General features: G+C 34.4%; 1 protein-coding gene and 1 pseudogene across 1 annotated transcript; both read left to right on the forward strand.

The window, feature by feature from the left end:
- Nucleotides 1-3266: 3266 nt before the first annotated feature.
- Nucleotides 3267-10163, forward strand: LOC108192323 (pleiotropic drug resistance protein 1). The gene is made up of 23 exons (XM_017372303.2): nucleotides 3267-3583; nucleotides 3708-3828; nucleotides 3926-4014; nucleotides 4080-4164; nucleotides 4256-4415; nucleotides 4509-4585; nucleotides 4683-4736; nucleotides 4820-4910; nucleotides 5125-5426; nucleotides 5516-5797; nucleotides 5896-6212; nucleotides 6283-6443; nucleotides 6521-6624; nucleotides 6711-6867; nucleotides 6957-7159; nucleotides 7323-7655; nucleotides 7751-8041; nucleotides 8131-8214; nucleotides 8302-8435; nucleotides 8533-8760; nucleotides 8842-9013; nucleotides 9429-9683; nucleotides 9772-10163. Exons 1-23 carry the CDS (start codon nucleotides 3408-3410, stop codon nucleotides 10027-10029), a joined length of 4134 nt encoding a protein of 1377 aa, XP_017227792.2. The 5' UTR covers nucleotides 3267-3407; the 3' UTR covers nucleotides 10030-10163.
- A 3998-nt stretch (nucleotides 10164-14161) lies between these two features.
- Nucleotides 14162-17685, forward strand: LOC108192708 (probable alpha,alpha-trehalose-phosphate synthase [UDP-forming] 9; annotated as a pseudogene).
- Nucleotides 17686-26420: the final 8735 nt, after the last annotated feature.

Below are 26420 nucleotides of genomic sequence, written 5' to 3' on the forward strand. Positions count from 1 at the left end.
CATGTCGAATTCTGAATTCATAATTAAGAATATTTTTTCGGTTACCTTATTTCGTGTTCTCCAAAATATTGTAATCTCTTTATAAATCACTTATTATAATAAAAAAAAATTAATATGACATAGTCCATGTTGAAAGTCTATCCATTTTTCCTTTCAAAAGTGCTCACCGAAATCTTAATTTTTGTGTTTATTCCTCACATTCAAGACTTAAAGTTTCTATAATATTGTATTGGTACTCATTTAGATTATTAAATTAGATTTAAATTTGTTCATTTCTATTCGAATATAAATTATATCTATTTTTAGAAATCTAAATCGTGGTTCGAACCCGATTATTTTGATTCTTATTCAATTTTAAATTTATCTACGTAAATAATTAACTTATAGATATTAATCTATCATATAAACAATATATGAGACTTTTTTTTTTGAAATTGAACAATATATGAGACTTAAGTGAAATAATTACTTAATCTCAAATAAATAGGCTATTGATGAAGAGAATATAAATGCAACTGTCTTAATGCATGTGTTTGATGCATTTCAATAAAAGACTAAATGTTTGTGTAGCTCAAATGGTTTGAGTGGTGTACTTGAATCGGAGAGGCCTTGAGTTCGAGTCTTATAATAACTTTTTTTTGTTAGGTTCGGAGTTAAGCTCGGGTTCGGAGCTAGGTAATTTATTTGCTAGGCTTGACACTAACCTGTTGGGCTATTATATATATAATAAGTAGATTTGCTTATACTTAAATGAGATGCGAAGTTCTAAAAAATTGAAAATATAATATATAGTGAAAAGAAAGATGGACAGGGTATCGATATGAAATTTAAGTAAATAAAAATATATTTATAATTTTGAAAAAGAGAATGAAAATATTATGTGGATTTAGTAAATATCTTGTTCTTAAAAAATTTTAATATATAGAAATTGAAAATAATAAGATGAAAATATAATAAAAAAGATTGAGTCATAAAGAGTATTAAATAACATATAATTTTAGGGTACATTCAAATTTTATAATATTTTAATATTAAAATGCAAGTGATCGGTCCGATAATCATATATCCCTCTAATTCATATTTTTCGGGAACTATATCATGTGTCATAATTGATAAGAGCACTTTTAGTTGGTCATATATCCTCTAGTTGGTATTTTCATGGACTATATATCACGTGTCATAATCGATAAGTTAGTTGAAGGAATTTTGATTTGGACAATTTGATATTTCCACAGTCCGTCCCACTTTTTAAGACGTATATAAATATAATTTTATAAATTATTTTTGAATTTCATTCTAAACAAAATTTTAACATTAAATGTTTATTTAGAGAAAAAGATTTAAAATAATTTGTGAAATTACATTATAGAAATTTTAAAATACATATCGAACCATTTATTACAAATGTTAACGATGAAGAGGGACATAGAGAGTATATAAATGATGAAAAATTGATATTAATTCAAAATTACTAAGTGCGTGTTTGGCTGTGTGACTTCTGGCTTAAAAGCCTCAGAAGCTCACTTCAGTTTTTACACGGACCGTTTGGCAACAAAAGAAGCTGGTGGATTAAGCGGAAATAAGCCCAGCAAAATAAGCTTTGAAACCTAGCTTATTTTTCACCCCCGACTTCTGCTTCTTTCTAGGTGGTGTTTAGGTGTTGGAATTTAGGAGTTGGTTTGATTGCTGCTAAGTGTAAGGAGATGCAGAGTTTGGATCTGTCTTGCTTGCTGGTAATAAATTATTTATGTTCATTAGCTGATAATATTGCTCTTGATCTAGAATTTAGTGTATTAAATTTAGTCCAAATTTTTTTAATTTTAATACGGTTATTAATTTTTTAATTTTAATGCAACGTTTAAAATTTGGTACTTGTAAAATATTTCATGTATTAACAATAAAAAATCTTTTGTAATTATAATTGATTTTTTAAAAGAAACAAATTATTTATATTACAAAATTACCAAACTAATACCAACTTATAAGTTAAGTTATCCAAACACTTAAAAAACTTCTGGTAGCTTATAAATCACGGTATCCAAACACTTCTGGTAGCTTATAAGTCCAACCAACTTATCACTTTTAATCAACTTTTTTATTTTAAGCAATAAGTCACTTTTTTTAAACTCAGCCAAACGGCCCCTTAAATAAAAAAAAAAGACTGATCGATTTGTTTGGTAGCTAGATAAATACCACCCTTAACCTAACATGGATGGCCCCAGAGGTGTAAACAAACCAAACTCTTCGTGAGCTACTCGAGCTCGGCTCGTAAAATATTCGAATTTGATTCAGTAATTATCGAGCCGAGCTCGAGCTCGAGCTATTTGGATATTTTACCGAGCCGAGCTCGAGCTTCAAATTACTCGACTCATAAGGTTCGCGAGCCTTATCGAGCTTTTACTATTTTTTAATTTTTTTATTATAAAAATATTTTAACAAAAATATTCAATATTTTTTTTATAATTTATATATTTAATCGTATCGAATTCGAGCCAAACAGATCATATTTCGAGTTTTTGTCAATATTTGTTGACTTGATTCGAGTTTTCGAGCCGAACTTAGCCTATCGAACTGTTTACGAGCCGAGTTTCAAACTTCAAATTCAAGGCTCGGTCGAACTCGAACTCGAGCTAGATTACACCCCTTCATGGTCCATATTCTAAGCTGACATACAATTTTCTGTTATTACCTTTGGTGTATTCAAGGCCTGGATATGCCATAATGACAAAAGAATGTTACCAGGATAAATGCTAATAGATTTTACGTTTCGTGTTCGATTATTCCAAGTTTAGCTAGACGCGGAATGTTAAGAGCAAAAGATTACATGCTAGATGCCATCTCACCATTGTTTTTAACACAACTCAAGTTTAACTTCATTGCAGTTTAAAAAATTCCATTCCCTTCTACATTATTAGTTAATTTAAACAAGATTTGCAGTGCACTTAATAAGTTACAGAATGTACCTTAGCTCAAATCCGAGTTGGTTTCCATAATGTGGCATAATTTTGTCACTAATGGCCTTGCTAAAGCCACAGATAAAAGACTAAAAGTTTCTTATTGATTCACTGTCTGCATTGTTGATTTTGCTTGCTGCTTAAAAATCCAAATAGAATATTGTTCCATACATGCAGCGAGTTGATGCATGGCTGTTCCAGACATTTAGCATTGTTTTTGTACAACAAGAAAAAACATACAGAGTAACGAGACTCTAAGAGCATAACACATATAAAGTTGTAATGGAATAATAGACAGTTGAGCCGCTTTTCAGATTCAAATTTGATATCGTAAGTATAAAATTCTTTCTCCAGAAACAATATGTTGGGAACTATAAGTTCCTCCTGCTGAGACATTGAGGACTAATTTGGTGCATTGTACTCGAGACGAGTAGCATCTGCATTTTGAAGGTAATGGGAGAAGGGAAGGTTAAGAGTCCGCTTATAGCTAGTGATGGTGTTGAACTTACAGAAGTCGATGTAAAGGGCTTTGGAAAAAATGAAATGAAGGACTTACTAGATAGACTTATGAAGATTCCGGAGAAGGACAATGAAGGATTTTTGCTAAAGCTCAAGCAACGACTAGATAGGTACCACGAATCACGGGTTTTAGTACTACAATCATCAAGTAGTTTTCTTAGAGAAATGGCAAGGTTTAATACATATCTTGTTTGTTTGATATGTACTGAAATCTTGATGTTTGAATTGTTCCAGAGTTGGACTTGAGGTTCCAACTATTGAAGTCCGGTTTGAAGATCTAACTGTTAGTGCAGAAGCTTATGTTGGTAGCAGAGCATTGCCTACTATACAAAATTCATGTGCTAATATGGTCGAGGTAAATCATGTTGGCCTTTTTGAATATGCATGCTCTTTCGACGTTTTAGTCCTTGAAACTCAAATGTTTACTTCTGTTAATGTACTTATACAAACAGGGTTTCTTGAGTTATCTTCACATTCTTCCCACTCGAAAGAAACCATTACCTATTCTTCAGGATGTCAGTGGTATTATCAAGCCTGGCAGGTGAGAAATCAACACTTCAACTTGTAATTTAATCGAAAGTAATTTACTGAAAATGGTTCTTGCAGAATGGTGCTGCTTTTAGGTCCTCCGAGTTCAGGGAAAACAACTTTACTTCTAGCTTTGGCAGGAAAACTTGGATCAGATTTACAGGTAAGTAAAATTGAAGACAACATTGAATAGATTTACGCCTTCTTTTGCTTCATTGTATATAATATCATATCAACATTTGACAAAATTTAAGGTATCCGGGAAAGTAACTTACAATGGATGTGAGTTGAATGAGTTTGTGCCACAAAGGACATCGTCGTACATAAGTCAACATGATAATCACATGGGAGAAATGACGGTCAGAGAAACATTAGATTTTTCAGCAAGATGTCAAGGGGTTGGATCTCGTTATGGTTTGTAACACTGTTACTCTATATGAACATAGTACATGCCTTCTTTTTACCAATCTCAAGTTGTATAATTTTGGTTTGAATATGGTTTCGTAGATATGTTGGTAGAACTATCAAGGAGAGAAGAGGAAGAAGATATCAAAGCAGACCCTGACATTGATATGTACATGAAGGTGAGTTTTAGTAACATATGTAAAGAGCTTATATAAAATTAGAAAAATCAATTGCTTTCTAAATATACTACAATTGTTATTGTTTTGATGTCTGCAGGCAACATCACTAGAAGGGCAAGATGTTAGTTTATTGACTGACTATACTTTGAAGGTACAATGATTTAAAAGCTGAAAGTAATTAAACAAGCCTTTTGATTGCTGGCTTACGCGATATCCTGGTCTGAATGTTTGCAGATTTTGGGACTTGAAGATTGTGCTGACACCGTTGTTGGGAATGAAATGATAAGAGGTATTTCTGGAGGAGAGAAGAAGAGATTGACAGCAGGTACAGATACATTATTAGAAAATATTTTCAGCAAGAAAATTGAATAAATATTTTCTGAGTACAATCTGTTAATTTTACCAAATCCCCTATCATATAATCAGAAATCTGTTAATCTTTTTGACTTCTTATTTCTGGAATTGAGAACCTTAGGATTGTTCTGCATATCATATAATCGGTGACTAGATTTCTTAAATTCCTTTCAAATTGAATACAGGGGAGATGATGGTTGGACCAGTAAGAGCATATTTTATGGATGCCATATCGAATGGTTTGGATAGTTCAACAAGCTATCAGATTGTAAATTCAATTAGGCAATCTATCCACATTCTTGAAGGGACGGCTGTTATCTCACTCCTCCAACCGGCACCAGAAACTTATGAATTGTTTGATGACATTATCCTGCTTTCAGATGGAAAAATAGTTTATCAAGGACCCTGTGAAAATGTGCTAGAGTTCTTTGAGTTGATGGGATTTAAATGTCCTGAAAGAAAAGGAGTTGCTGACTTCTTACAAGAAGTAAATTCTCTCTTTCATATGTTTTTGATAATGTGTTTCCTTGCTTAATTAAGGAATTGTATACCTAAATGTTTGCTTATGAAAAAAAGGTGACATCAAGGAAAGACCAAGAGCAATATTGGATGAACAGAGATAAAGGGTATAGTTTCGTAAGTGCAACTGAATTTGCAGAAAAATTCCGGTCCTTTCATGTTGGTGTGGAACTAAGTAATGATCTTGCAAATCCATTTGACAAAGCGAAGGGCCATCCTTTAGCTTTAACAAATAAGAAATATGGCGCTAACAAGAAGGATCTTCTGATATCTTGCATATCTAGGGAATACTTGCTTATGAAGAGAAACTCCTTTATCTTCATTTTCCAAATTATACAAGTGAGTTGAATGTCAAAATTAAAGCTTTCATTTCTGACACTATAATTCGTGTGAGTATTTTGAAGTATCTGAACTATATTATGATGTACTTTTTTCAGATCATCTTTGTTTGTTCTGTGGCAATGACGGTTTTTCTAAGAACCAATATGCACAAGAAAACTGAGGAAGATGGTCAACTTTACCTTGGGGCTCTTTATTATACAGTAATCACTGTGATGTTTAATGGACTATCTGAAATCGCCTTGAGCACCATGAGACTTCCTGTATTTTACAAGCAAAGAGAACTTCTGTTTTTTCCAGTTTGGGCATACTCAATACCTACATGGATCCTTAAAATCCCTGTCACACTCTGGGAAGTTGTACTTTGGGTCTGTTTGACTTATTATGCCATTGGATACGAACAAGACTTTGAAAGGTAGACCTCCAAAACTAAGTAAAGAGTTCATATTGTGGGTTTTTCTCACTATTCTCCTTTATAATGACAGAATCATTGGACATATTCTTGTGCTCCTTTGTGCTCATCAAATGGCCTCAGCACTATATCGGTGCATATCTGCTATAGGAAGAAGCATGATTGTTGCCAACACCTTGGGCTCATGTACATTACTTGCAGTACTTGCTTTAGGTGGATTTGTTCTGTCAAAAGGTAATTTCCTGTCAAGTTTCAGAATCTATTTTCGTAGAAAATAAATTTAATAATTGTCGTATTTCTGTGTGAAATAGATAACATCCATCCATGGTGGATATGGGGTTACTGGAGTTCACCGTTAATGTACGCGCAGAATGCTATTGCAGTAAATGAATTTCTTGGGAAGAGTTGGAGACATGTAAGTCCTCTTAATACTGGTTCAAATATCATCAAATGTTTCAGCCAATATTTAGTTGACTAACATCCTTGGACGAGTATTGGCAGGTTCTTCCAAACTCAAATGAACCACTAGGAGTGACTGTCATGAAGACACGTGGACTTATGCCAGATGCATACTGGTATTGGCTAGGAATAGGAGCATTGGTTGGATATATGTTCTTATTTAATTTACTCTCTGCCACTGCTCTCGCCTATTTCAACCGTAAGCAGTAGCTATGTTTCACGCCTCACAAATAAAAATTAATCTTAATTAGTAACTCAACAATAGTTCATGGATATCAAATTGTGCAGCAATTGGGAGGCCCCAGGCAATTCTAAGTGAAGAAACTTTGGCTGAGAGGACCTCGTCAGGAAGAGACTTGACAGCCTGTGCAATGTTCACAACCAACGGTAGCATGGATTTAACATCCAAAAAGAAGCATGGGATGATTCTTCCTTTCCAACCCCTTTCAATCTGTTTCAATGATATTAAGTATGCAGTGGATGTTTCACAGGTACTCAATTCAACGCTTGCAGAATTCTATATGTGAGAAATGTACTAATTCTATAAATGGTATCAATTTATTGTTATGCTTATCCTCATCGTAATATTTCCATAAGATATTGAACAGAAATTGTTTAACAGACCATTACCAATGCACGCGCTAATTGATGCAGGAATTAAAGGCTCAAGGTTTCCTTGAAGACCGGCTAGAAATATTAAAAGGTGTTAGTGGTGCATTCAGACCAGGAGTTCTTACAGCTCTAATGGGTGTTAGTGGAGCTGGAAAGACCACTCTGATGGATGTGTTGGCTGGAAGAAAAACATGTGGTTATACTGAGGGAACAATTACGATATCTGGCTACCCTAAGAAGCAAGAAACTTTTGCTCGTATAGCAGGATACTGTGAGCAGACAGATATTCACTCTCCTTATGTAACAGTTTACGAGTCTCTTCAATATTCAGCATGGCTTCGGCTGCCTCCTGAAGTTGATAATATAACAAAAAAGGTAATTTGAGCATAGACAGATTTATCGATGTAAGTAGTACTGACAAGCTAAGGCTACTATTTTGAAAATGCAATATTTTGATTTATGGATTGCAGATGTTTGTTGAGGAAGTTATGGAGCTTGTGGAGCTGACCCCCTTGAAAGGAGCCCTTGTAGGACTGCCAGGTGTAGATGGTCTCTCAACCGAGCAACGCAAAAGGTTAACTATCGCAGTTGAGTTGGTGGCTAACCCATCCATAATATTCATGGATGAGCCAACCTCAGGTCTTGATGCCAGGGCAGCAGCAATAGTGATGAGAACTGTGAGAAACACGGTGGATACAGGCAGAACAGTGGTGTGCACTATCCACCAGCCAAGCATTGACATATTTGATGCTTTTGATGAGGTAAGATATCTTTCAACAGTAAGGATCCAGTATATGCTTCCAATTTCAATGTGCTTACAGAACTAAGGAATAGTTTGTATAAATTGCAGTTGATTTTACTAAAATCCGGAGGTGAAGAAATATATGTTGGACCATTAGGCCATCAGTCTTCCGATCTTATTGAATACTTTGAGGTGAGCTCTGCAAAGTTTAGATAAACCTTTACATATCAATAGTATTTGTGTAAGAATGGAAGTTCATAGAATTAAATTTTTTTGTAGGCAATCAATGGAGTTCCTAAAATAAAAGATGGTTATAATCCAGCAACCTGGATGTTGGATGTAACATCAAAAGGACAAGAAGAAGCACTAGGAGTTAAGTTTGCTGAAGTGTACAAAAAATCAGAATTATATAGGTAAAGTAAATTCCAGATTTTACTATAAGATTTAGTCGACATTCTGAGGACAATGTTTACATGCTAATCGAGTTTATTACCCTTCGTGATAATGTAGGAAGAACAAGGAATCTATAGAGGCAATTAGCAAACCAATACCTGGTTCTCAGGATCTACAATTCGCTACACAGTACTCGCAATCTTTCTTCACTCAATGCATAGCTTGCCTCTGGAAACAACACTGGTCGTACTGGCGAAATACTAACTACAGTGCTATAAGAATTCTATTCGCAATTTTCACAGGATTACTCTTTGGGACTATATTCTGGAATGTTGGTCCAGTAAGGTAGATTCGAATAGTCCTCCCTTAAAATTCTTTTGTACTCAATCCATATATTACTTAAAATCACTTGCTTTGGTAATCCAGGGGAACAAAGCAAAATCTCTTCGACTCCATGGGCTCCATGTATGCAGCGGTTATATTTCTTGGCATACAGAGTGCTTCATCAGTACAGCCAGTTGTTGGTGTAGAAAGAACTGTCTTTTATAGAGAAAGAGCAGCTGGGATGTATTCAGCTATTCCATATGCAATTGGACAGGTAGCCGGTCTCATTCTTTTATTCAGAACGGGATAAATATATAATACTTTCAAAATTTTGACTAACGATAGAGTGATATTTTTGATACAAATTTTTCTAATAAGTGTCTCATTTGAGTCAATTTGGGAATCAGTGACTCAATTGATACATTTGGACGAAACGAGTGACCTACTTGATATTTATCCCCTTTATTCTCTGATCGAGGGTTAAATCTCAAAGTGATCACTGCAGTGTAAGTCATATATCACTTTGATCACCGATCTCAATGGATCATTTAAGATCAGTGATCAAAGTGATATATGACCTCTACTTCAGTGACCATTTTGATATTTAAGTTTTATTTTTAACTTGTTAGCCAAAATTTTGTTGCCTCAAGTATTTTTAATGTACTTTCTATGACTTCCACACTATACAGGTTTTAATCGAGCTTCCATACGGTTTTATCCAAACAATCCTCTATGGCGTCATAGTTTATGCAATGCTCGGATTCGAGTGGACAGCTGCCAAGTTCTTCTGGTATATTTTCTTCATTTACTTCACCTTGTTGTACTTCACCTTTTACGGAATGATGACAGTAGCAGTCACTCCAAACCACAACATTGCTGCTGTATTTTCAACATTCTTTTACGGATTGTGGAATCTTTTCTCTGGTTTTATCATTCCAGTAACAGTAAGTTCAAAATTTACCTGATAAGCACTTTTTACAAAGAATAAAATAACAATTTTACGAATATTTAGCATTTTGTAATTTTTGACAGAGAATACCAGTGTGGTGGAAATGGTGCTACTACACTTGCCCTATTTCTTGGACATTGTATGGATTACTTGGTTCACAATTCGGCGACATTGAAGAAAAACTTGAAACTGGTGAAACGGTGGCACAATTCATCAAGAGCTACTTTGAGTATGATCATGACTTTGTGGGATGTGTAGCACTTATTATAGTTGGGTTAGCATTTCTATTTGGAAGCATCTTTGCCTTGTCAATCAAGTCATTTAACTTCCAGAAACGATAAGAGTTGGACATATCGTCGTAGACCAACTTTGGAGTGGGAGCTGAGCGGAATAGTCAAGTGTTTACTTGTTATCTGTTACGTTGGTGAGAAAAAACGCAAAGTACATTAGTAATTACATTGTGAGTTTTTCCCAATAGTGCTGGTGGGGCGACTTGCGAGCAAGCATTACATTTCAGTTCCTCTATTCTTTCTTTAAATATGTAGATTTATGCAGAGCAGAATCATGGCTCAAGGACCTCTCCAGGCCGTTGCTAAGTGACCGTTTGGCTAAACTTATTTTTGAGAAATACGAGCTTATTTCTCAAAAGGAGTGCATGAAACTCTACTTTTTTCTGAAATTGACCCTCCCACATAATGAATCCTTAACATTTATATCCAACAAAATTATAAAAATATGCATTTTTAGAAAAATAAGCCCTTGATAAGAGCTTGATTTATGTAGCCCAACAGGCTCGAAATCATTTAGAATGATAACTCCTTTGCATATACATCAACTCCACAAATTAAAATTTTGGTATGTCTAGGATTGCTCTTTTTTTTTTTTGAGTAAATCACACTGTGCACCTATAACTTTGGGGCGTTTTGCGATTTAGTCTCATTATTTAAAATTTTGCAGGTTACACTCATAAGTTTTTAATCTGTAACGCTTTGCACCTATTTAACACTTTTCATCCAAACCACCGTTAAGTCTAACCGAAGGAAGGGGTAGTTTGGGAAAAATCTGCATGGGGTTTAATTAAAAGCAGGTTTAGCAAAAAAATATATTTGTTTTAACGAAAAATAAAATAAATATTAAAACATATTTTATAAAATAACAAATAAATATTATAATTCATTGCAAAGGATTTTAAGAATTTTATAAAATCTATTTTAATATTTATTTTATTTTGAATATAGAGATTGTAAGAATAATATGTGTTTTTTTCGTTAAAATAGACTTTTGAACATTTAATAAATTTGTTTGATTTTAATAAAATTATTTTAAAAAAAGGAGCTACTTATATCTAAATTTAGCGAAGCAGCAAAAGGCCTCTTTATGATTGTAAAAGAACTGGGGAAATTATGTTATGGGTTGGTAATCAAGAACAGAACATATGTTTGAATCCAATTAATTTCCTTCTAGAGTATTTTTGTTGGTGCAGACACTTGTGGGTTTTTAAAGCTCCATATCTTACATGAACTACAAGGACAAACTGATTCTAGCAGCAAAGATAACATAAACGGAAAGAAACACTGTGGAATTTAATGAGTATAGACCAAAAATTTAACCAAGTGTACCTAACACAACCCTATATTTAAAATATATTAAATACATATATTTAACAAATATATATATGTTTTTATAAAACCAAACAAATTTATTAAATGTTCAAAGTCTATTTTAACAAAAAAAACACATATTATTCTTACATATTTCTATATTCAAAATAAAATAAATATTAAAATATATTTTATAAATTTCTTAAAATCTTTTGCAGTGATTTATAATATTTATTTGTTATTTTACAAAATATGTTTTAATATTTATTTTATTTTTCGTTAAAACAGATTTTTTTTTTCCGTTAAACCTGTGAAAGGCATATGTTTAGCCTATTTGTATTGAAAGAGGTACAACTCAACTCAGATAAAAAAAGCTCAGTAAATAGCAAGTCACCGGAATCCGTACGAAGAACGTCAAATGATTTATCGGAATTTTATGTTAGAAAAATTCCAGGATGTTGCTGCAGTCCACTGAGAGAAGTTCATTAATATGTTCAAGCCTCAGTGCACAAATAATCTTTTGTGGCACGTTCAGGAGTTCAGAAGGTATGAAGTTTCTATACTTTATTTATTCAGATGATTCCAATTTATGAAGAAGAACTTACAAGACGAAGACTCGACGAACAAGCCACATCTTAATTGTTTTAATGATGAAGAATATTTTATTCAGTTAGATACAGATGAACCAGACAGTACATTTGTGTGTCAGCTACAAGGATTAAATATTCTACGTCAAACAAAGGTGGTAGTTCAATTGATTGACAATTCAAGACGAAGATATTAAAGTTTCAAAGAAGACAGAAGTTCTGCTAAAGAAGGAAAGTGATTAAATATTAAATAGATTATGTATATTCACTTCTAATATAATTATATTAGTAGTATATTTTATTTAGTAAATTGATTCACTCTTGAATTAATTTATCTAATGAATATACTTAACTAATTTAATTAAGTGGATTATATTCTATTTATTATTTACTAAACAAATCACTTTAAAGCTTTCTACATCTAGTTAGACAAAGAAATGTTTTGTCTAGCTCCTTTAAAGGCACTCCAAGACATTGAAAAGTTTTGTCCTACCTTGTTATTAAAGCACATGGTCAAGACAACTCTTTTCTTTGCAAAGACAAGCTAGCACACACCAAGTACAAGACAACCATGTCTTTCCACATGCTTTCACATGCCATAATCGAGTGGTACCAATCAAGGAAGATTCCTTGTCCTTTTGATTGATTATGTGATGTCATGATTGGTGACAACTAGCCTTGTCTTGCTTTTTGTTGTCTTTCCCTTCTTTACTCTTGTCTTACCCTTACTTGTTTTGTCATGGCAAAGCTACTAATTTGTCATACCTTGTTTATGCTTTGTCATGTCTTGCTTTTAGTTGTCTTACCTTTAGTTGTCTTAGTAGTTCAAATGGTTTTGCCTATAAATATGACCACCATTCTTCATTTGTAAGTGTTCACTCACTTTGACATTTCAAAGCACTTGTAAAAGCTTTTAGGTTTTGCTAAAACTTGCTATTGTTACATCCACAGTTTTACTGTGCTTTGTTACCAGTTGTTTTAATCACTAATCTAGAATATACCATGTCGAATTTATTCTACGAACATTAGTGGACATTAAAACTGAACCAATTTAATTATATAACAACTTCAAACATTGTTATATTAATTGATTAAAATATGATTAACAAATTATATTCCAATCAGATTTATTCCGCGATTATTTTGTGACGATTGTATTCAACCCCCCTTCTACAATCGCTTCCGGACGTAACAACCTGCTTTTAATTACACCCCATGGAGATTTTTCCCAAACTACCCCTCCCTTATGTTAGACTTAACGGTGGTTTTGATGGAAAGTGTTAAGTGGGTGCAAAGCGTTACAGATTATAAACTTATGAGTGCAACCTGCAAAGTTTTAAACAATGAGACCAAATCACAAAACATCCCAAAGTTATAGGTGCAAAGTGTGATTTACTCTTTTTTTTTATTTTTATAACAATCCTTTATTTACTTAAATTATAAAATAAATAACATTTATGGATTTAGTGGAGACGTCACTATTAAAACTATATTTTGAAAATAACGGGACTCCTAACAAGTCAATGGATTGACCTATTAATAAGATAATACACAAAACACAATTACACATTTTTTTGTGTATATATCCTTCTTATATAATCACCAACTATAGTTACAAACAATGACTTCATCAGCACACCACTTTTAATTGTTTGTACGGCCTAATAGTTGTTAATTCGTTATATATATATATATATATATATATATATATATATATATATATATATATATATATATATATATATATATATATATATAATCCAAACTTGTTTAATCTAACTCAAACATTTCACGATAGCCTTCATAATCTCATGCAAACCTTTAAGGTATTTGATATAACTCCAGCTAGTTCAGCTACTTAAATAATTTTTATTTGATATAACTCCAGCTAGTTCAGCTACTTAAATACCGGTGTACAATATTAAACTACTTGTGTTCTAGCTTGTTTAAGCGGCTGAATTTAGTGATCATGATCATATCATTACAAATTTACGATTTGACTATTGAATTAATAACTATTGATCATGTTTCCATAATTGATCATGTTTCCTTATAAGTATATATATCAATTGTATTTGCAATAAGTTATGATTATAAGTATAGAGCATATCATCAGCAATTATCATGGCCTATAGTATAATAATCTATTCTGTTTTCAATTATCTATAGAAGAATTTCTCTTCAAGCCATTAGATTTACTTGTCTAACTTTAAGGAGCTCTTGTGTTTTCTTTTTACAGAATATAATCAGATCCAATTATATTCTTGTTTGGAAATAAATCGATCATGGATACAAGTTCACGTATGAATTTTGAAAACCTGGCTTTCGGGGACCTGAAGAGGACTAATCCTTGTATCAAATATGTGGATTCAGATGGTACATCATCTACACCTGTCAGAATTATCATCGTGTCAAACATGTTGCCCCTTCATGCACAGAAGGATGGGGAAACAAAGGGCTTGATCTTTAATTACGATGAAGATTCACCTCTATGGCAGCTAAAAGATGGATTTTCACCTGATACAGTGATTTTTTATGCTGGTTCACTAAGTGATTTTTTATGCCGATACATCATCTACACCTGTCAGAATTATCATCGTGTCAAACATGTTGCCCCTTCATGCACAGAAGGATGGGGAAACAAAGGGCTTGATCTTTAATTACGATGAAGATTCACCTCTATGGCAGCTAAAAGATGGATTTTCACCTGATACAGTGATTTTTTATGCTGGTTCACTAAATGCCGATACATATGTTAATGAACAGGAGGAGGTTGTTGAGAGACTGATGGATGATTTCAATTGCGTTCACCCTTTTCTTGCGAATGAACTCTTCTCTGAATTCTATCATGATTTCTGCAAGCACCATATATGGCCTATATTGCATTACATGCTCCCAATATGCGGAAAGCATGGTGACCAATTTGATCGAGGACTGTCGCAGGCTTATATCTCTGCAAATAAAATATTTGCAGACAAAGTATTGGAAGTGACAAATCCTGAGACTGATTATATTTGGATTCATGACTATCACCTCATGGCGGTCCTTGTGTTCTTGAGAAATAAGCGTTACAGGGCCAAACTCGGATTCTTTCTCAAAAGTCTAGTCCTTGCATCAGAGATCTATCGAACACTTCCTATAAGAGCAGACATTTTGTGGATTTTGTTGAACTATGATCTCATCGGGTTTCATACTTTTGATTTTGCTCGCCACATCCTCTCATGTTGTAGTAAAATGCTAGGACTGGACTATGAGTCCAAACGAGGACAAATTGGGCTGCATTATAGTGGTCGCACGGTGTATATAGGGATGGCAACGGGTTGGATCGGTTCGGATATTTGAGATATCCAAATCCAAATCCAAATTATGTTTAAAATCCAAATCCAAATCCAAATCCAATCGGGTTTCACATATCAAATCCAAATCCAAATCCACGGGTTTCGGATCGGGTTCGGGTTTATTCGGGTTTATCCAAAACCTGAATTCCGAAATTTATATAGTATTGTAAAAATATTATTTTTGATTTTTTCACCCTTAAATTTCATTATATTTAAAACTAAACTACTTTAATAATAAAGCATTACACATTAATAAAATCTTGAACCGTATGTAATAATTTCTAAACACAAATCATCACTATATGGAGTATGAAATTTTAAAGTAACTCATTAGTTAAACAAAAAAAGTCAATATAACCCAAGAATATACACATTCACACTCTACCTAAATATATATAAACACAATTTAGTAGATTTAAAATTGAAAAAAGTATATTAGTAATACATATACATATACATATATTTGGATTTTTTTTCGGGTTTCGGGTTTGGATCGGGTTTGGATCGGATTCGGATTTCGGGTCGGGTTTCGATACGGAATACCTAGTATCCAAATCCAAATCCAAACTCGTTCGGGTCTAAAAATCAAATCCAAATCCAAATCCAAATCCAAATCAAAAATATCGGGTTCGGTAAGATCCATTCGGGTCGAAACGGTCGGGTATCCATTCGGATCGGTTTTTTCTGCCATCCCTAGGTGTATATCAAGATTCTGCCTATAAGAATTCATTTGGGAAAAGTTTAAAATGTTCTGAATATTCCTTCTACATCAGTGAAAGTCAAGGAATTCAAAGGGAAGCTCAAGGGGAAGCATGTAATTGTTGGCGTAGACGACATGAACTTATTCAAGGCAATTAGTCCAAAGTTATTAGCATTTGAACAGCTATTGAGGAAGTATGAAAACTTGCGGGATATTTTGTTTCTTGTTCAAATTATCAATCCTGAAAGAAGCTCAAGAGAGGACATCGAGGAAGTGAGAAGGGAGACGTATAGAACTGCTAACAGGATTAATCAGATTTATGGTTCATATGGTCATCAACTAGTGATTCTAATTGATCGACCAGTTGATCAATGTGAAAAGAGTGCCTACTATGCTGGCTCGGAATGTTGCATAGTAAATGCTGTAAGAGATGGAATGACTCTAGTCCCTCACATGTATATCGTTTGCAGGCAGGGCCCTTCAACTGTGGATGAAGCTAGGGGAATTATGTCATATTTTCCTCGAACAAGTGTGCTAATTATTTATGAATATGTTGGCTATTCTTCATCTTTGAGTGGAGCAATCAGAATAAATTCATGGGATATTAGTTCCTTAGCTGAGGCTATGCGTTCTGCGGTCTCCATAGATGATTCTTTAAGGCAATTAAGACATGAGCAGAACTATAGTTACGTTCAGTCTCATTATGTGGCGTATTGGGCTCACAGTTTCCTGCATAGCATGGAGAGAGCATGTCTTGATCATCATAATTATCAATGCTGGGGTTTGGGCTTCAGTTTCACATTTAAAGTTGTTGCCCTCTCCCTAGGTTTTCAAAAATTATTTTCTTAAAGCATAGTTCCTGCATATAACAGGACAAATTGGAGGGCTATATTTCTACACTTTGATGGCACCCTTGTTCCTCATTCCCCGACCAAGAAAAATGTCAATAGTGAAGTTGTCACTGCTCTTAACACTCTGTGTGATGATCCTAAGAACACTGTGTTTATCGTTAGTGGAAGAGGTAGAAGTTCCTTAACCGAGTGGCTGGCTCCATGTGAAGGTCTAGGACTAGCTGCTGAACACGGGTACTTCATAAGGTATTTTTCTTCACAAACTTCTTAGAGAGCTTTTTAAGTGGCACTTCTAAATAAATTGCCTTTGGTTTGCAGGTGGAAGAAAACTTCTGAATGGTAATCCAATTTGGTTGTGGATCTCGAGTGGAAGGTGGCAGTGGAGCGTATAATGAATCTGTATGCAGAAGCCACGGATGGTTCCACCATCGAAGTCAAAGAAAGTTCTTTGGTTTGGCACCATCAAGATGCAGATCATGATTTTGGATCCTTGCAGGCAAAGGAATTGTCGGATCATTGTAAACACGTCATTGCTAATGAACCTGCAGTAGTTAGAAAGGGAAAAAAATATTGTTGAGCTTAAACCACAGGTATGTGTCTCTCGTCGCCCTCTTTCGGTCTTCGCTGTGCATTGTACAGTAATTTACTAAATAGCAACCTAAAATATTTAGGATGCAAGCAAAGGCTTGGTCACAGAAAAGGTAACTGCGACAATGGTTAGCAATGGCGAGATCCCTGATTTCATCCTCTGCATTGGAGATGACAGGTCAGATGAAGACATGTACGACGGTACTTTGAAAATTGTTTCATCTGTGGTGGTCCATGTTGTTCCGGAAATCTTTCTCTGCACTGTGGAGCAAAAGCCTAGCAAGGCCAAGTACTTTGTTGACGATACTTTTGAAGTTCAGAAGCTACTCTAGTGGCTTGTTAATGTTTCAAGTACACAGCCAAGCTCCGCTGAAAATCCGCCAAGTATTCCTTGACAACTGACAAGCATAGTGTTCGTGAACATTGATATAGGAGCATATATAAATGTAATATAGCAAGTTCCTTTTTGTAAAGTCAGCATCAGATCTACTACTATGTATTAATGCTTGTAAATTTGTATTTGGCCAAAAGCAGAACATGTAAATGTATAGCCCACTTTAAATGGATATTTTAAAAAAATAGTCCCAGCATAATAAAGATATTGTATATTAAACCTCATTGAATTAATAATCTTGTTAAATTAATAACATTTATCATTTTTGAGACTATTAACTCTCAGATAATTTACGATATTGTATAGGTAAACTTACAGAAGTTTCATGTTATATTTACTATACGAATTGAGGATGTTATATATCTTTTTCCCATTTAAGAATGGGACTGCATAAGATCATGCTTGTTCAGGAAGTAAAAAAAGTTTGGATTCCTAATGCCAACATTATAACCTTGAGCAATGTCATACAAGCAAATCTTATTCAGGTTTACAAATGCTGGAGAAAGGTCTCTAAATACAAACAATACTTCAGAGATCAGATATTCGAAGTAAGACTGACAATATAATATGGTATACTGCATTAGAGAAGCTTGTCGCCTTTACTCTCAATGCTCATGACAGTACTGGAACTGTTCCTGACTAGTGAGGCAGCGTCACTGATTCTGTCTGCTTAAAGAAATGAATTAAATTACATTGTATCCTTTTATTTTCGACCTGGCCAATATTGTTATATGAACTATCACCTAGTTGTTCAGTCCTATAAGTCTAATCTAACAACATAGTTAAACCGGGCAATATATGTTAGGAGTTGTCCCACATCGGTTGTGGGAGGGGCAGAAAGCTAGAATATAAGCAGCCAGAACAACTCCAATTAGTACGAGGCCTTTTGGGAGGTGCCCAAAAAACAAAGCCGTGCGGGCTCGGCCCAAAGCGGACAATATCGTACTATTTTGGCCCAACAAGTGGTATCAGAGCGAGGTTGGAACGGTCCGTAACAATCTCAAATGGGCTCCAAAAACGGGCCTAGGAAGAGGCAGATGGGCTACCCAGAATGGGTAGCCCAAACTAGAAGGCCCACCTGCCTTTATCCTTAAGCCCATTCTGGGTAGCCCATCAGCCTCTTCCTAGGCCCGTTTTTGGAGCCCACTTGACATTGTTACGGACCATTTCAACCTCGCTCTGATACCACTTGTTGGGCCATAATAGTACGATATTGTCCGCTTTGGGCCGAGCCCGCACGGCTTTGTTTTTTGGGCACCTCCCAAAAGGCCTCGCACTAATTGGAGTTGTTCTGGCTGCTTATATTCTAGCTTTCTGCCCCTCCCACAACCGATGTGGACAACTCCTAACAATCTCCCCCTTCACACATCGGGCTCGACACCTATCGAATTCTGCCTCCTAATGTGTGATCGGGCTCCCCTTTAAACCCATACTGGAAGTCCGTCTGGCTATCTGGCTCCCCCTAGGCCCAAACTGGAAGGCCCACCTACCTTTATCCTTAGCCCATTCTGGGTAGCCCATCTACCTCTTCCTAGGCCCTTTCTGGAACCCATTTGAGATTGTTACGGATCGTTCGAACCTGGCTCTGATACCACTTGTTGAGCCTGCTAAGCGAGCCTAACTCCACAATAGTACGATATTGTCCGCTTTGGCCGAGCCCGCACGGCTTTGTTTTTGGGCACCTCCCAAAAGGCCTCGTACTATTGGAGTTGTTTTGGCTGCTTATATTCTAGCTTTATGCCCCTCCCACAATCGATGTGGGACAACTCCTAACAATATAGGCCCAAAACCTTATATCCAGTCCAAACCAAACCATTTTTTAAAATTTGGTCCAACAAAAAAATCACACATTTTATTTTGATATGGTTGGTTTTGAAATCATGTTTTTTATCCAAAATGTGGACCCAATATATGATAACCATATTTTAAAAAAAACACTTTCATACCCCGTACAATTCAATTCATTGCTTACCACTACACTGGTACAATTAAATTCGATCTCTCCTAGTTCTCCGCTGGATCCCTGCCTCCACCGACCACATCATCACCGCCGAGAAACGTCTTCTCTCTCTTATCAAGCACTCACTCCCTCCCTCCCTCTCTCTGATTTTCGTGTTTTATCTCTTTCATTATTCATGTTTTTATTGTCTCCTTGTTTTACTTGCGGATCAGTTCTGTATAGATACGCTTACGCGATTTGAATTGATTTTCATAGTGTGCCTAATCTGCTTAATGCTATCCTCTAAATCGATTATATTATCTTGAGGACAGATTTAAGCACTTGCTAATTCAAGTTAGGCCACTTATTATGGCAGTAGAGAAACAATTGAGTATCATGTGTGTATGTATTTTTCTTATTTGGGTAGTCTAATTCTAATGTGTATATTTATATTTTCGTGTTTCTTATTGGTTTAATGTAGATTTAAAGTTGTAATGGAAGAAGAACAAACTTCGACCTCTAATAGACCTACAAAAAGATATAAGAAGTCTACATCAATAATTTGGGAATTATTTCATAAGTTTGTGGAGAATGGAACACAAAAGTCTAGATGTAAAAAATGTGATCAAGTTTATATAAGTGAACATGGTACCTCAAATATGCGAAAGCATATGATGTCAAAACTTGATCAAATTTTTTACATCTAGACTTTTCCATGTTTTGACATCATCTGCTGCCTTGTTTAAATAATAGGTGCCCTAACTTGAATTAGCAAGTGCTTAAATCTGTCCTAAACATAATATAATCGATTTAGAGAATAGCATTAAGCAGATTAGGCACACTATGAAAATCAATTCAAATCGCGTAAGCATATCTATACAGAACAGATCCGCAAGTAAAATAAGGAGACAATATAAATATGAATAATGAAAGAACTAAAACACGAAAATGAGAGAGAGAGAGAGGGAGAGAGAGAGTACTTGATAAGAGAGAGAAGACGTCTCTCGGCGGCGATGATGTGGTCGGTGGAGGCACGGATCCAGCGGAGAAGCAGGAGAGATCGAATTGAATTGTACGAGTGTAGTGGTAAGCAACGGATTGAATTGTACAGGTAATGAAAGTCTTTTTTTTTAAAAAAAATATGGTTATCATATATTGGGTCCATTTTTTGGTCCATATTTTGGATAAAAAACATGATTTCAAAACCAACCATATCCAAATAAAATGTGTGATTTTTTTGTTGGACCAAATTTTAAAAAATGATTTGGTTTGGACTGGATATATGGTTTTGGGCCTATATTGCCAGGTCTACTTATCAGCAAGTAAATCATATGTTCAAAGCACAAATAATAGTGCAAGTCCGTCGATTTGGCATGTTCGTCTTGGCTTTCAACTGCTTCAACAAATTTCTACAAAAATCTAGTTGACGGCGTTCCTTAATTACTTCAGTAATTTAAACACAAATGCAGTGTGTGCTGGTTGTCATACGAGAAATCAAAAAGGCTTCCATTTACAAAATCAACTAACAAGCTTCTGATGTACTTGAGCTAATTCATTCGGACTTGATGAGGCCTACCAGAACAACAAATTACAGTGGGTGTCGATATGCAATGATCTCGGTGGATGACTTCTCTTGTTTTACTTGGATTTATTTTTTAAAACATAAAAACGAAGCATTCTCTAGATTTCTTGACTTTAAGCAAAGAGGAGAGCATGAGTTTGGCCGGAATATCAAGTGTCTGCGTACTGATAACGGGGGCGAGTACGCGTTGGAAGAATTTCTTGCATATTGTGAGAAAGAAAGAATTCAATGATAATTGACATGTCCAAATACGCCTCAGCTACTTAAATACCAGTGTACAATATATATTAAACTTGTGTTCAAGCTTGTTTAAGCGGCTGAAGTTTAGTGATCATCATCATGTCATTATGAATTTATGATTTGATTATTGAAGTCATAACTATTAATCATGTTTTCCTCTGTTTTGTTTTGCAGGAGGTTGCTGATCATCGCTCAGGTGAGTTGAAATTGTTTATCTTGTGGAGTGACTGCAGTCTATAGTTTGTCATTCGATGATATGAATTTTGGAGCAGGATTTGTAGTTTTTTTGTGCTTTTCATGATAATTTGGTACCGTACACAGTACATACATTTGTTTTTGCAGGAGGTTTCTGATTTTCAGTTAAAGTTGCGTTGAGATTGTTTGTTACATGTATTCATAGATTACGGTTCAATCACTTGCAATTTGCACAATTAAGTACTTTTACGAAGTACTTTTATGGCGGTCCCTGTGTTCTTGGTAATTAAGCTCATGGAACTGTTTCTGATTAGTTGAGACAGCGCCACTGATTCTGTCTGCTTGAAGAATTGAATTAAATTACATTGTATCTTTTTTTTCAATCTGGCCAATATTGCTATATGAACTATCACCTAGTTGTTCAGTCCTATAAATCTGATCGAACAACGTAGTAGATATATCTCATAATTTTGAGTCTCGGTTAAAACTAACCAAGTCTTGGAGCTGATCAGCATATATCTGGGATTCAGTTATATTGTGCCTCCTCTTTAAGTCATTATCTATCACAGAAACATAAATCAGAGATTGCATCTCCAGCTTTATATTCCTTTTCTAAATATTTTAAACGCATGTCCTAGCTTTTTCTTTGGCGAGGTTCAAACTCAATTCGAACCCTTACTGGAACAAGGAGTAACCGAACCATCTAACATAAAATACAACGAGACTAAACACCTAAGATGGTAAAAAAGTAGATTTAAATCAACTACGAAAACATAGCAATTACTGCATCCAACCCGTACATCATACAATAATTTTATTTATAAAAAAAGCTAAAGAATTTCTCCTTCATTGCTTACACAATCTACGTTAATTACGGCTTATTCTATGACATTTTTCTGCCTCCTTTTGCCCTCCGAGTACTGGTTGTGGAGCTTCAATTAATCCCTACGGAGTAGCACATCCGTGCCCGGAATCTTTCGTGGCCTTCCCCAGCCTCGTTTTGCACTCTAATTAAATGCCATTTGTAGAGCAAAACCTGATCCTTGGGGAGTGGAAACATTCGTGTCCTAATTCTTTTGTGGTCTTTCTCTAACTTAAGTTTTGCACTTATAAGTGCAATTGTGATGCATCAATTGATCATTAGGTAACATCAACATCCTCATCATGGAAAATAGACAAAGTATGCACATACATAACTTCCTCCCACATGCTCCAATTGTTTTATACTTTTAGGTGTTCTCCTGTCTCATTTTGTATCTCTTGACACTAATTGTTTAATAGTTTTCTAGGGTGGTGTTTCATCAACAACCCGGTCTGTGCCATAACACTCTGAGTGTTGTGCCATTCCCAGCACCACAATTATTACTAAATGATGGATAGTGGATCCTTAATTGTTGGGTTCGTATGGCCATGATCTTTTCATTCGAACCACTATATAGACAATTGTTTTGTTTCCTACCAAGCCTATTGTGCATAATTTATTATGTACAGGGGATGTGAATTTTAATATATAATTTCAAGAAGTTCAAAAATATTATCTTATAAAAGAATCCTTGGGTGTATTTTTATTTTTAAGATATACATGTTTATTTTATTTCTTTATTTCTATTTTAAACATATTCTATTTATTATCAGTTTTATAAATTCTACTTCATTACTCTCTCATCAAGTTGTCTCTCATATACATACTCCATCAATTTACATTAGCGGTAAAAGAATTTTCTAACTTTTTTTCTTGTTTTGTTGCAAGTTTATCAGTTCCATATATGTCGAGGCTTATTATTAAAAACCATTTATTGAGGTAGGTATGGAAAAGTTAGTGGTTTGTTAGGCTTGTCCATGTATGCAGCTGTTTAAACTTTTGGAGTCTTAAAAATTTTATTATTAAAAAAATATCGATTATTAAAAAAAATAGCCTTTTGTTAGGAGTTGTGAGAATGTTGGGGGGATATCATAGTTTAGCTGAAGACATTTTTGTTCCACTCATATTAATAATAATTAGTCATTTATTTGTCTATGTCTTTTGCGAAAGAATTGGGACAAAATTTGGGGGGTAACATTACTGTTAGTATATGCATTATTCTTATAACAAAAAGTACATTAATTGATGTATTCACAACACCCAAAAACATATTGACCATATTTATTAACACTAATATAATATTCTTATATTCACATTTTAATTTTTCTTTTTCCATTCCTCGAGAATTTTCTTGACAACTTATTCACAATTGTTTCCGGTTTATGGTGAAAAGTAGTTTCATATTCTTTTCGAGGAATCATGAAGAAAAGAAACTTTTTTCAAGGGATAGCCTTTTGTATTTAAAAGCAAAATTCACATAGTCATATTCTAGTGCATTCATCATAAAAGTTACAATCTTCAATGTCCTAACATCACAACATGACCTAACATTTACTTAACTCATTATATATCATATCATACAAATAATTAAAAAAAATTCAGATTTTAGACATGTTCCGAACCTTAAAGAAGTTCAAACTTTCAAATTAATACAATTTTAATAAATAATAGGGATGACCACTTGTTATTTTTTTATAAGAAAATATTTAATTAATTGAAAAAAGGATAAAACAAACTCAATTCAAACCCTTACTAGAACAAAGATTAATCAAACGAGACTAACATAAAATGTAATGAGACTAAACACCTAGGACCGCAATAAATTGGATTTAAGGCAACTACTAAAATCTAGCAATTACTACATCCAACGAGTACATCAAACAATAAGTTTACTTGAAAAATAAGCTAAAACTTTCTCCTTGTTTGCTTACACAGCCTACGTTATTTACAAGTGGCACTTAAGAGTGCAAAATTAGGCATGGGAAGGCCACTAAAGAATCTGGGCTCAGATGTTCGCTACTCTGCATGAATTAATTGAAACTCCAAAAAACGTACTTAGGAGGGCAAAAGGAGGGGGAAATGCCATAAAAGAAATCGTAATAACACAGATTTTGAAGGCAAACATGTTCTAAACCTTAGAGAAGCTCATACTTTTAAATTATACAAACTTAAAAATATTAGGGTATAACACCATGTTATTTTTTCAAAAGCAAATATTTATCTAATTAGAAAAAGGATAAAGCACACTCAATTTAAACCTTTATTAGAACAAGGAGTAACCGCACCAGACTAGCATCAAATGCAATATGACTAAATACCTAGGACCGTATTAAATTAGATTTAAAGTGACTACCAAATTTAAGCAATTACTCTATCCTCGTACACCATACTATAAGTTCATTAAAAAATAAGCTAAAGACTTTCTCCTTGTTTACTTACACTACCTACGTTAGTTATGACTTCTTTTATCACATTTTTCTACCTCTTTTTGCTCTTCCCAGTACCAGTTATAGAGCTTCAATTAATCCATACGAGTAGCACATTCGTGCCCATATTCTTTGGCGGCCATCCCCTGCCTTGTTTTGCACTCTAATTACGTGCCACTTGTAGAGATAGAAAATAAAACATAGGAAGGCCACACAAGAAGCCCTTAAAGCTGGTGGGAAGAGGTTATGTGCACACCTTGTTTATCTCCCATGATCAGGATGTTGTTGTTGCCTATAGATCAATTGATACACCACAAAAAGCCTTTAAAAGTGTAAAACAACTTACGGGAATACCTTGAAAGAATCAGGGCACGAATGTTTCCACTCCTCAAGGATAGGTTGTTGTCTACAAGTGGCACTTAAGAGTGCAAAAACAGGTCGGGGAAGGCCACCAAAGAATCTAGGCACCGATGTTGCTACTCCGCAAGGATTAATTGAAACTCCACAAATGTTACTCGGAATTAAGGACAAAAGAAGGCAATATAATGTCATAGAAGAAGCCGTAATAACATAGATTGTGGAAAGAAACAAGGAACAAGACTTTACTTATTTATTTAAAGAAACGTATAGTATGGTGTACCTCATTGATGCAATAATTGTTGTGTTTTATTAGTTCAAATCTAATATATGGTCTTAGGTGTTTAGTCTCATTTCATTTTATTCTATTTGTATGGTTTAGTCATTCCTTGTTCCAGTAAGGGTTTGAATTGAATATATTTTATCCTTTTATATAATTAAATATGTTCTTCGTCCAAAACAAATATTATACAAGTTTCAATGTTAATATTTATTAGCCCACACAATTTTCATCATTTACAATGCAAATTATGTTGACTTTAAATGAAAACTTACTAGTATTTTTGTATAACCAGTGCATGAAAATGATAAAAACATGTCACATTTAATATTTCTTAATATGTGTGAGTTGTGTAAACTGGACCATTAAAATGAGGAGGGAGTATATGTTAAGTGGGTTGGAAGGAGAAAAACATATCTATGCATTAAAAATATTACATAATGTAATATCATATAATCATGAACCCTATCACTTTCTTTCATAATTAGTATAATTCCAACTCACTAAAATCATGTAAAAAAACAAATCAACTAGTTAAAAAACAAGAGTTAATGAAAAAACATCAATAAAAGACTTATATAACAACCATCTTTCGGAGAATTTCACCCTCTAATAGGGTTAAATGGCGTTTTGGTCACTCGACTGACCGAAAATTTGCAATTGGGTCATCCAACTTAAAAAGCTTTCAATCACATCATTATAATCTTAAAAAATTTCATTCAGGTCACTGGCCGTTACACTCCGTTAAAAATTTGACGGAAAGCTGACTAAGCGTCAGGACTTGGCTTAAAT

This window comes from Daucus carota, chromosome 9, assembly GCF_001625215.2.
Source record: "Daucus carota subsp. sativus chromosome 9, DH1 v3.0, whole genome shotgun sequence".
NCBI lineage: Eukaryota > Viridiplantae > Streptophyta > Magnoliopsida > Apiales > Apiaceae > Daucus > Daucus carota.

Excerpts from the sequence above, each read along its gene's own strand:
- LOC108192323 (XM_017372303.2), top strand. The coding sequence starts at position 3,408 with ATGGGAGAAGGGAAGGTTAAGAGTCCGCTTATAGCTAGTGATGGTGTT. Across the intron at positions 5,427-5,515 it reads TTGCTGACTTCTTACAAGAA|GTGACATCAAGGAAAGACCA; the intron begins GTAAATTCTCTC and ends TATGAAAAAAAG. Across the intron at positions 7,656-7,750 it reads TTGATAATATAACAAAAAAG|ATGTTTGTTGAGGAAGTTAT; the intron begins GTAATTTGAGCA and ends TATGGATTGCAG.